The sequence below is a fragment of the Oncorhynchus gorbuscha genome, linkage group LG19 (genome assembly GCF_021184085.1).
Source record: "Oncorhynchus gorbuscha isolate QuinsamMale2020 ecotype Even-year linkage group LG19, OgorEven_v1.0, whole genome shotgun sequence".
In the NCBI taxonomy this organism is placed as follows: Eukaryota; Metazoa; Chordata; class Actinopteri; order Salmoniformes; family Salmonidae; genus Oncorhynchus; species Oncorhynchus gorbuscha.
Genome location: NC_060191.1, coordinates 46,121,466 through 46,133,877, shown reverse-complemented (window position 1 = coordinate 46,133,877; position 12,412 = coordinate 46,121,466). Strand labels below are relative to the sequence as shown.

The 12,412-nt window shown below is 46.9% G+C and overlaps 1 protein-coding gene across 7 annotated transcripts in view; it reads left to right on the top strand.

The window, feature by feature from the left end:
* LOC124005234 (neurobeachin-like) overlaps positions 1 to 12,412 on the top strand; it is a 418,832-nt gene that overhangs the window by 97,113 nt on the left and 309,307 nt on the right. For all 7 annotated transcript variants that reach the window (XM_046314300.1, XM_046314299.1, XM_046314297.1 and 4 more), the window contains exons 8-13: positions 287 to 433; positions 1,977 to 2,174; positions 2,562 to 2,719; positions 6,217 to 6,325; positions 7,680 to 7,832; positions 8,849 to 9,017. In XM_046314300.1, coding sequence (XP_046170256.1) covers positions 287 to 433; positions 1,977 to 2,174; positions 2,562 to 2,719; positions 6,217 to 6,325; positions 7,680 to 7,832; positions 8,849 to 9,017 — 934 coding nt within the window. The remainder of the gene's footprint in view (positions 1 to 286; positions 434 to 1,976; positions 2,175 to 2,561; positions 2,720 to 6,216; positions 6,326 to 7,679; positions 7,833 to 8,848; positions 9,018 to 12,412) is intronic.

Here is a 12,412-nt window from a genome sequence, read left to right as displayed (position 1 = left end):
AGTGAGTGAGTGAGTGAGTGAGTGAGTGAGTGAGTGAGTGAGTGAGTGAGTGAGTGAGTGAGTGAGTGAGTGAGTGAGTGAGTGAGTGAGTGAGTGAGTGAGTGAGTGAGTGAGTGAGTGAGTGAGATCATATTGTGGTTTATGTTTGACCGTTATAAATATATCCATCTTCGTCTCATTGTACAGAGTTATGATAAGCCCTCTCTCTGTCTTCTCCCGCTACAGAGCTATGATAAATCCCCTGCTCTGTCTGCCCGTGTACTGACCCTCTCCTCTCCCTCTACAGAGTTATGATAAGTGCTTCCTGGGTTCGTCGGAGACAGCTGACGCTAACAGGGTATTCTGTGGTCAGCTGGGGGCCATCTATGTGTTCTCTGAGGCTCTCAACCCAGCTCAGATATTTGCCATTCATCAGCTGGGAGCGGGCTATAAGGTATGTACTGGGCTGACTGAATTAGGTTAGGATAGGATGAACTTTAATGGTACATGCACACATCCTGCTGCACCTACCAATCTGTGAAAACAATGCTGCTTGCTACAATTCCCTGCTCCCTGATACCTGGTATCTCTTTCCAAAGGGCTATGCTTGCATGTGTCCTGGGCCCTAACACTGTATACCCTGCATGTACTGTGTTCTGTTCTCTGGCTGCCCCTGAATCTATGGTTTGGACTGTTAAGCACACCCAGGCCAACCTGAAAGCAGTGTCTGTCAAGTGTAGGTTGGGACCATAGTTATTCATAGCCTGTCTCATCCAGTCTCTGGCCTTAGTCTAGCACCTTGTTTTCCATGTAATTGTCTCTGTGAGGTAATATAATGAATGGTGATTCATATTAATGATAATGATAGATGGTTAGTAACTGAGGTGTTTAGAAAAGGCCTCATTATAATCTCAGTCAGTTGGCAGAGTCTCCCAGACACGGCAGTCTAGCTGGGTCAACACCCACATACGGGACAGTCTAGGGGGTGGGGGTGTAAATGTAAATAGTTCTGGTGGCCATTTGATTTAGTTGTTCAGCAGTCTTATGGCTTGGTGGTAGAATCTGTTAAGGAGCTGTCTGCATGTAATAGTGGAGCTGCCAGAGAGATGCTGGCTGTAGAGGCCTGCAGACTGGGCCTACTCTACCAGGTCCCAGGAGGTTGTCAACTAGAATTCCTGGGATCATACTAGTCCTATTGTGTGTCTGGTCTACCGAGCCCGGTCTACTCTGCTTGTTATCTCAACTATCTACATCTCTTTACGAGAGAAGGCTGATAGACCCTGCATGGTGCTACAGTCACCTATGGTGTATCTCTATAGTGAGACATAGGCTAGACAGTCTAGTTGATCTTCTCAGGGAGGCAGAACAACTGAGCTCCATTACTTTGAATGGTTTCAGGGAAGCTCTAGAGTTCAGAACTATTTCAGTGTAGGTCTCATCTCCCCCATCTGAATCATCATGTATGTAGCCAGAAGAGGGATGTATCTCGCCTCTCATCACTCCTCTATGTCTGTGGCCGTTCATTCATTATTCAGTCCTCCGTTGAGAGGACCTTCCTGATTTCCTGATTAATAGCATTCCAATTGATGATGCGTTGATTGATTAATTGAGCTCCTCTCTCACCTGCCATCCTTAATGGATTGGTTACATTAAGACTTAGTGACTCATTTATCGATCAGCATCATGTTCCATTAATATATGAATATGACACTACTGCTGCTGAGAGTTTAGTAGAGGAATGAGCTGTCATGATACCATGCCTTATCACATCTCGCTTCTCTCTCTCCTCCCCTCTCTGTCTGTCCTTATCTTTCTGCCTCTCTCCCTCCCTACCTCTCTCTCTCCCCTCCCACTCTCTGTCTGTCCTCATCTTTCTGCCTCTCTCCCTCCCTCCCTCTCTTCTCTCTCTCCTCCCACTCTCTGTCTGTCCTCATCTTTCTGCCTCTCTCCCTCTCTCCCTCCCTCCCTCTCTCTCTCTATTCCTCCCCTCTCTGTAGAGTACGTTTAAGTTTAAGTCGGAGAGTGACATCCACCTGGCAGAGCACCATAAGCAGGTCCTGTATGATGGGAAGCTGGCCAGCTCCATCTCCTTCACCTACAACGCCAAGGCTACTGACGCCCAGCTCTGCCTGGAGTCATCGCCCAAGGAGAACGCCTCCATCTTTGTCCACTCACCCCACGCCCTTATGCTACAGGTTAGTCTCACTACATGCCCTTATAATACACGTACAGATGGCGTCAAATATATTGCCACCCTTGCATTTTACAAAGTACAGTGCAATTGATCAGAATGATCTGTTTTCTCTTTTTAAAACTTCGAATGGCTATTTTTACCCAAAAGGTTTTGAATTTCAACTTATTTTAGAAGAAATAGTGAATTGTGCAAGGGTGCCAATATATTTGACAGCAACTGTAAGTCTCACCCCATGTCCTTATAAAATAGGTTAGTCTCGCCCCATGTCCTTATACAATATGTTAGTCTTGCCTCATGTCCTTATAAAATCGGTTAGTCTCGCCTCAGTTCCTTTTAATCCACATATAATGAAGTTGTCGTAAACTAACACTGTATTGTTCCCTGCTAGGATGTGAAGGCCATAGTGACCCACTCCATCCACAGTGCCATCCACTCTATAGGAGGAATCCAGGTGCTGTTCCCTCTCTTCTCCCAGCTGGACTACCATCAACCCAACGACCAGCACAACTACCAGCACCATGAGACCCAGCTGGAGACTACCGTCTGGTGAGTATCTGTCCCTTTGTCCTGTCTCTGTCCCCTTTCCCCTGTTCCTTTTCTCATCTCTGGGGACTCCCATCTGGTGAGTATTTGTCCTGTCTCTGTCACCTGTCCCCAGTCCCTTTTCCCTATCTGAGGACTACAATTTGGTGAGTATTTGTCCTGTCTCTGTCACCTGTCCCCAGTCCCTTTTCCCTATCTGAGGACTACAATCTGGTGAGTACAGGAAGTTTCATCAAGTGAGGGTCTGAGTCTTCTACTATGAGAATGCTGAGAATCAACGTTCTAATTTACTCCTCCCTGCTGATCCTCGTCCTGAAGGTCTAGCGTTGTCCTTGTCAGAGCCCCCCACGAGCCCTGCTCCAATCAGAGTTCGGCCATAATCCTGATTTAGCTCAGAGACCACACTGGGGAGATGCACACACAGCAGCTCTGAGCCAGGCTCTGCTCTGCCTAGGGCCCTCTCTCTGGTGCAGGCAGGGGCTAAACCTGCTGGGTAGTGTAGTCCCAGCCCCGAGTTAAGCCTGCTGGGTAGTGTTCCAACCCATGCCAGCTAGTGAAGTCTGAGTGACTGTATTGGTTCTGCTGCCTGTTCCAGTGAGTCTACCTCTAAACTAACTGATGGCTCATGTTGGTCCTCAGCATCTTCTGCAGGTACTGCAGCGTAACAGATGATGTGTGGGTTCAAAAGGTATCGGAGAGAGGATTTGTGTAATTAGTATACTCTGGTTCATGAATCAAGGGACAGATAGTGTGCCTGTAGTTTATCACACTGATTTAGTTTATCATACTGATGTAGTTTATCTTACTCCATAAACATTTATATAAATGCTATAGGCTGGTAAGCATATCTAAAGGATGTAGCAAGATAGCTAGTCTTCGTATCACCACACAGAATACTATAATTACATGTGGCTGTCTAAGGTAACCATTATGCAATTCCTGATTTTCCGGATACTGTGAGCTAATTCCTTACCATCAACATTTCAGCATCTATAAATTGAGTTTGCATCCCTTCGTTAAGGCTAAGTTAGGACCCAAACATATACTCTGAGATGTGTAATTAACTTAATTTAGGATTTACCAATAGTCCAACTAAATTGTGAACGTAAATTACATGAAACAGTTACTCTATACACGAGGAATGCACTTACTCAAATCAGATGTATCAGTCACAAATGAATTCACTCAAACATTCAACACAATTAGTGTACATGATACAGAATAAAACAGAGTAAATGTCTACCACAAATAGACATACATCTTTACATGGGGGTTTTAGATTCTACTTTTTATTTTAGAGGTTATTCTGTCTGTACACACATGGAGCTTGCAAACAAGGTCTCGATGAACCTAAAGAGACTCCGACCTTTTATCCTTGGATAAACTGAAACTCACCCCCCAACAAGGGCATCATACCCAGATTCTAATCTAGTTATGAAACTCATCAATGTAACGACAGGACTCCAGGAAGCTGCCCATCTGATAAGCGATCAGCCCATCATACAATTCTGACCAGTCTCTCTGAAAAGACATCAACCAGAACACATACTGTACAACAAGACATATCAAACTGAAAGCGGATTAGCGAGTGTCATAGAGAGCCTCTGTCAGACTGCCAAGACACAGTCACTCTGTCAGGACAGGCTTTAACTGAGAGACCCACTACACAGACAGTAACTGACCCCAATGCAGAAGTAAACAGACTCTCCACTTCTTCTCAGAGGACACTGTGTCTTTAGGATTAGAGGCTGATAAAAGGACTAGCAGATGGGCTGGGGATAGAAGATGAGTTTTGGAGCTGGGGCTAGGAGATGGGGCTGGGGCTAGGAGATGAGGCTAAGAGAGAAGGCTGGAGCTAGGAGAAGGGGCTGGGGCTTGGAGATGAGGCTAGGAGAGAAGGCTGGAGCTAGGAGAAGGGGCTGGGGCTTGGAGATGAGGCTAGGAGAGAAGGCTGGAGCTAGGAGAAGGGGCTGGGGCTTGGAGATGAGGCTAGGAGAGAAGGCTGGAGCTAGGAGATGGGGCTGGGGCTTGGAGATGAGGCTAGGAGAGAAGGCTGGGGCTAGGAGATGGGGCTGGGGCTAGGAGATGAGGCTAGGAGAGAAGGCTGGGGCTTGAGATGAGGCTAGGAGAGAAGGCTGGGGCTAGGAGATTAGGCTGGGAGCTGGGGCTAAGAGATGAGGCTGGGAGCTGGGGCTAGGAGAGAAGGCTGGGGCTAGAGGAGATGGCTGGGGCTAGGAGATGAGGCTGGGGGCTGGGGCTAAGACTAGGAGAAAAGACTGAAGCTTGGAGAGAAGGCAGGGACTAGGAAATGAGACTGGGGCTAGAGGAGATGGCTGAGGCTTGGAGATGAGGCTGGGAGTTGGGGGTTAGACTAGGAGAGAAGGCTGGGAGTTGGAGTGAAGACGGGGGCTAAGAGATGAGGCTGGGAGCTGGGGCTAAGACTAGGAGATAAGGCTGGGGCTTGGAGAGAAGGCGGGGGCTAGGAAATGAGGTTTGGACTAGAGGAGATGGCTGAGGCTAGGAGATGAGGCTGGGAGCTGGAGCTAGGACTAGGAGATGGCTGGGGCTAGGAGATGAGGCTGGGAGCTGGGGATAAGAATAGGAGAGAAGGCGGGGGCTAGGAGATAAGGCTGGGAGCTGGGGATAGGACTAGGAGAGAAGGCTGGGGCTAGGAGATGAGGCTGGGGCTAGAGGAGATGGCTAAGGCTAGGAGATGAGGCTGGGACTAGGACTAGCAGAGAAGGCTGGGGCTAGGTGATGAGGCTGGGGCTAGAGGAGATGGCCTAGGCTAGGAGATGAGGCTGGGAGCTGGGGCTGGGGCTAGGAAAGAAGGCTGGGGCTTGAATAGAAGGCTGGGGCTTGTAGATGAGGCTGGGGCTAGAGGAGATGGCTGAGGCTAGGAGATGAGGCTGGGAGCTTGGGCTAGGACTAGGAGAGAAGTCTGGGGCTAGAGGAGATGGCTGAGGCTGGGAGCTGGGGCTAGGAGATGAGGCTGGGGCTAGAGGAGATTTATGAGGCTAGGAGATGAGGCTGGGAGCTGGGGCTAGGACTAGGAGAGAAGGCTGGGGCTAGGAGATGAGGCTGGGAGCTGGGGCTAGGACTAGGAGAGAAGGCTGGGGCTAGAGGAGATGGCTGAGGCTAGGAGATGAGGCTGGGAGCTGGGGCTAGGACTAGGAGAGAAGGCTGGGGCTAGAGGAGATGGCTGAGGCTAGGAGATGAGGCTGGGAGCTGGAGCTAGGACTAGGAGAGAAGGCTGGGGCTAGGAGATGAGGCTGGGAGCTGGGGCTAGGACTAGGAGAGAAGGCTGGGGCTAGGAGATGAGGCTGGGAGCTGGGGCTAGGACTAGGAGAGAAGGCTGGGGCTAGAGGAGATTTAACAGTAGAGGAGCAATTTATCTGTATTTTGACACATTTGGCTTTTTATGTCAGCACAATTGCACACCACCGGATGTGCCTGTCGGTGTCTGTTTCCTTATAAACCTGTGTGTATGTGTGTTACAGTGCCACCCTCCTGGTGTTCCTGGTTGACCTGTTGAAGAGCTCGGTGGCGATGCAGGAACAGATGCTGGGAGGGAAAGGATTCCTTGTAATCGGCTTTCTGTTGGAGAAGGTAGAAACTCTAACCTAAAACCTATAACACGCTGGAGATAAGGCATGGACTCTTTGTCATCTTCCATTGTTTTTCATGTATTGACTGCTTTGCTGTGATGTTGTGGCTACAGTAGATGGGTTTTTAATAATCAAATCAATTAAATCAATCAGAATCAATTAAATCAATACATCATACGTTGTACCTTAAATGGCACGCTATTCCCCATATAGTACACTATGTTAGAACAAAGCTACAGGGTTTGGCTTGGCCTAATAGGGCTCTGGTCAAAAGGTAGTGCACTACATGGGGAGTCATTTCAGTTTACCCGTTCTTACTTCTTATGGTGTGCCTGGCAACAGCTGATGACAGTTATTTAAAGATATCTCCTTTCAACCAATGTCCCTCAATATTTTCTTTAGTTCAAAAGCCTCTTTACTCCTCACTTTTGGTCAAAGGATATCAGAGGAGGACCAGAAATAGATCCATGGTTCTGAAACAGACAGGGACACAACAGGGCATCAGCCAACCAGTCAGACAGACTCTTTAATGCTGTTTGAAACATGGAGCCCAGTAGCCCTCAGATGGATAGGATCAAACCACAGATCAAAGAACAGAATAGAGAGGCACAGAGGTGAGGAAGAGATTTGGAAGAAGAATCCACTTTCTGTTTTGAAGGGTATGTAGCCTCACTGCTTCCCCAGCCAGCCGCTGTCAGGTTGTGTCCTAAATGGCACCCTATTCCCAACATAGTGCACTTCTTTGGACCAGAGCCCTGTGGGCTCTTTTTAAGGGAAATGCTGCCTTTTTGGACACAGACAGATTGTACTGTAGCATCCTGACATCTATCCACCAGAGTCCAGCAGAGTCCAGAGCTCAGGGCCAGGAACAGGTGGTTGTAACAGGGGCCAGACGGTGGAAACAGTTTATCCCTCTCTCTCTCTGTCTGTGTCTCTCGCGTTCTCTCCTCTCCCTCCAGCTGCCAGCACTCTCACACTCACACCATCCTGCCATCTGGTTCAGATCTGTTTATACCACAGCTAGAATATTAGAAGAGACTACCTCTACCTGGTCAGGAGACATGTGACAGAAAGACAGACAACAATGATAACAGCAGGACTCCTCTGAGTCTGGATGCTCAGTCAAATGCTCTCAAACTTTGCTTGTTTGGTGAAATGTCTATACATTCCAGTAACTACTTCAAAATGGTGAAACTCGATTGCACTGCCCATGCTAAAACGGGCTTTGTGGAAAGTGAACCCTCTATCCAACTATATGGTTGGCTTACAGTTAGTTATATGTTATTGAGGGATTGATTGAAGGGTTGATTGATTGATTGAGTATCCAGTGGTCTGACCAGTCCCTGTGTCTCCAGTGCTCCAGGGTCCATATCACACGTGCGGTCCTTGAGCAGTTCCTGTCCTTCGCTAAATACCTGGACGGGTTAACCCACGGAGCGCCACTCCTCAAACAGCTCTGTGACCACATCCTGTTCAACGCAGCCATCTGGATACACACCCCTGCCAAGGTAAGTCCTGCCCCCACACCCCCCGCCAAGGTAGACCTTGTCCCCCGTAAAGATGAGCCCCACCCAAACGGGTTCTACTGGCTCCAGGTAGCTCCATGGTAACCCACCTGAGTTCTGACTCACTGAAGACTGTTTAGAGCATTACTCACTTCTACCATGATCCATTGTGTAACACAACATATTTTCGGGTCCTGATATTAGTGGATATTTTCTCCTCCGAATTGAAGACTTCACCACTGACTGAGGTTTACTGCCTGCTGTCACCATCAGCTCCTCAACCCTGAGAAATATTGAAATGTTTTAGACTGAAAATACATAATGACCCGTGAAGTAGTGGATGAGGCGGATCAGAGGAGCTGGGTTGTGTGGAGAATCCATTCTCCTCACTGGCACCGCCCCTGGTGGCTCTTATGAATAAATACATAACGGTTGTGGGGAAATGTCTCAGGAGTTGAGGTAGAGAGAGTCTCTGGAGGTCGACCTCAGACCCCTCCCCCATACACTTCTCTCACATGGAGCACAGAGAGCGAGAGGGGCAGACAGAGGGAACACACTAGATTAGAGCACTTTTAGATATCTCCTCTTCTCTCTGTTAGATGGAAAAGGAGCTGTAGAGGGACTGTGTGGGATTATTGTCCAGTCAATTGCTAATTACAGAGGCCGTATTAATGAGACTGAACAGAGCAGAGCGGAGATGGAGAGAGAGGAGTGGAGAGGAAATAAGAGGGGAGTGATGAGAGGAGACTGTTATAGTGTGTTCTAATAGAGTGGAATGTGGGGTCAGCCACAGCAGCCTGTCTCTCTCTCTGTTCTACACCTGCAGGGAGGATGATGGGCTCAGGTCAGCTAGGACTTCTTTAATATAGCATTCATTTAATATGACCAGTTCACAGCCTTAATATGATACCTTAATCAGCCTGGAGTAGGTTATAAAGATTATACCTGACAGCTATATTTATGTAGAATCACTGAGTATAGGTTAATTGTGTGTGTGTGTGCGTGTTCTCTCCCCTCAGGTCCAGCTCTCACTGTACACGTACCTGTCTGCAGAGTTTATCGGCACGGCAACCATCTACACCACCATCCGTCGTATTGGGACAGTGCTGCAGCTGATGCACAGTCTGAAGTACTACTACTGGACCTGCAACCCTGAGGCCAGCAGTGGCATTACACCTAAAGGACTGGGTAAACACACAGACACACACCACAGGTCCAGAGATGACAGGCATCTTCTCTCTGTGTAGTAACAGGCTGCCATGAGGGGGCTGTCTGCCGTGTTGGAATTCAAAGTCACATTGAACTGTCATGTCATCTTCCCCTCTCAGCTTTTTCTCTCTGAAACTATTCAGAATGCTCAGAGGCCCAGGTTCTGATTACAGGCCTATATGGTTGGAAGCAGACCTGTATATATCCTACAGGTCAGGTTAGAACAGTGCTGATAAACCAGGTCTGTCTCTTAAATAGCATCCTATAGGGCTCCAGGCAAAAGTAGTGCACTATGTAAGGAATGGGGGGCCATTTGGACATAACCACAGGAGAGAAGTGTAGTTTTTTCCACAGAGGAAGTAGATGTGTATTAACTGTGTAATGAATAGTTGATGCAGCAGTTTAGCCTCTATTGACAGAGTTCACATGGTTAATGATTTCTCATGCAGCCCAGAAAACAAAGAACACTATGACCATTAATCAGCAGTAGGGTGGAGAAATTTGCCAGAGCTACAGACCAGTCCTATATGAAATATTGAGCAGAGCTACAGTACAGATCTATGTGAAGTAGGATACTGAGTGTGTCTGTGGTAGGGAGAGTTTTAAATATAGACAGCTCTGGAACGTTCTGCAGTGTTTCTACTCTGATCTGGGGAAGGGTTTGGACTCTCCGGGCTGTTTAGTTTTTCTGCTTTTACTGACGTTGATGAATAATAGATATTGTGTCATAGATTGCTTGTTTTGGATGTTCCTACTAACATCTTGGCCTGTTTTACTTTAGTATGTGTTGCAAAACAGTGAGACAAACAGTACTAGTGTATAAGATGTTTGTTGTACTTAGTAGCCATGTTCTGTTTGTTGGCATTAGTAGATATGTTCTGTTTGTTGGACTTAGTAGCCATGTTCTGTTTGTTGGACCTAGTAGCCATGTTCTGTTTGTTGGACTTAGTAGCCATGTTCTGTTTGTTGGACTTAGTAGCCATGTTCTGTTTGTTGGACTTAGTAGCCATGTTCTGTTTGTTGGACTTAGTAGCCATGTTCTGTTTGTTGGACTTAGTAGCCATGTTCTGTTTGTTGGACTTAGTAGCCATGTTCTGTTTGTTGGACTAGCTATGTAGCTATGTTGTTTCTCTTCAGTCAGGGTCATTCAACTAGAAACAGCAGAAAACAAAGCTACTCCATCCTAGTAGAGATCACTCTTTGAAAGATCTTGGTGATGAACCTTGTCTGCGGAGACATCTGTTGGATGATGTGTGTGTAGAATATAATCCATATTTGTGAAACAGACCATCTTTCTCATTTCTAGTTCATCTTCCCGGTAATGTGTTCTTTAAATGAATAGAAGTGTAAGTCTGCCTCCTGTTCAAAAGTACTACACTACAAAGGGAATATGGTGCCCATTTGGGATGTAGACAGTGTTTTGCTGATGGTTCTAGAATCCCGGTGGGAGAAACGGAAGAGAGGAACGGTATAGTTGGTCAAATACTGAGGACGGTGTCCTCACCCGAACCTGGAGGTAATTTTATCGTCCTTCTATTTCCATTAGACCTGGTTTTCATTTGACTCAGACGACTGTGGTGTTGCCTCTAGATGGGGAGAGAGGGAATGGGAGGGAGAGAGATGGAGAGGGAGATGGGGAGAGAGCAGGTAGATACTGTAATCAAATGTTCAATTATAAGAACAAAGCAATGGTGGTTGGAACAGAGCTGGTGCAGGTGTGCATCCCAAATGGAACCCTATTCCCTATATAGTGCACTATGTTTGACCAGGGCACGTAGGTCAAAAGTAGTGGACTATGTAGGGAATAGGGTGCCATTTGGGACGCAGACACAGTTTGTCTCTGGAAATGTTACTGCTGGTTTCTCTGGGAGTCTGTTAATAGAGAGCCATCAAATTAAACCAATGCATCATCCTCTCACACACAGACACTGCAGTGCAGGCTCAATTTCTCTCAATCCCTAACATGGGCTCGCACACACGGAATCTATCGCTCTCTCTCGCTCTCTGTCTCTTTTGCTCTGTTAGACACACACTCTGTTGGTCCTACTCCTCGTATGTAGTCACATACTCTGAAGTCACATTTCTCATTTCAGGTCTCCACACTCCCAGCGTCTGGAACTGATCCATTTGGATAGGAGCCGTAACAATATTGGGTACATTCCAAATGACACCCTATTACTTATATAGTGCACTACTTTTGACCAGAACCCTATGATGCACTATGAGAAATAGGGTGCCATTTTGGACGCCACCAATATTGTCTAATCTTGAGCAGGGCTGAGAATCTGTGTATCCTCCCAGTGAAAAAAATAGAGTATTGATCAACCCTGTGAAATATTATCCAATGCTATTACTGCCTGCTTTATCTGAACCAAGTCAAGGGTGAAAGTGAAATTAGGTCAATTTCCTAAGTATCTATAATAAAATGTGTATATGAAGCACGCTCTCATGATGGATTAATTACCAGTCCAGTCACACTGACTCACTGTAGCGAGGAGGAGAACGTGGATTTCTGCGTTAATAACACAAACATAAATCATTTATCAATAAAGTGAACCTTATCCTCCTCCTGCCCAATACCCTCAGGGCAGGTGGACTGAACCAACCAATGAGAGCCTGAGAATCAACAGTTGTGACTAAGTTGGATTCAGCATGTGGATGCAGCTGTGTTGTTAAGGATGCTGTTATCTAGTGACATGTTCTGTCCCTGTACTGTGCTCTCAGACGGCTTCTATTAATCAGTGTCACAAGGAGCTGAGGGAGCCTGTGTTGAAGGGGTTCCATTGATTTCTGAGGGGAAATAGGACAGTCAGATGTTGGATTAAATTGTGTCTGACAGCAGAGGACTATCTTCACTCTGGAGATACGTTCTTGTGTGTAAATTAATAGCTCTGTGTTATCGATCTCTCTGTGGCAGCAACCTGTCCACGTACACTATATATACAAAAGTATGTGGACACCCATTCAAATGAGTGGATTTGGCTATTTCAGCCACACCTGGCACCAGCATTGCTGACTTCTTTCTGATGCAGCTTTCCGGTCAACTAATTGCCTAAGATCACCATGCGCAATGCCAAGCTCACAGAACGCCATGTGCTGAGTGGTTGTTCAAAGCCTCTGGAAGCCGCCATTGGAGCAGTGGAAACGCTTCACCATCTGGCAATCCGACGGACTAATGTGGGTTTGGCAAATGCCAGGAGAACACAACATGCCCAATACATAATAGTGCCAACTGTAAAGTTTGGTGGAGGAGGAATAATGGTCTGGAGTTGTTTTTCATGATTCGGCCTAGGCCCCTTAGTTCCAGTGAAGGGAAAAACGAACGCTACTGCATAAAATGATTCTGTGTTTCCAACTTTGTGGCAACAGTTTGG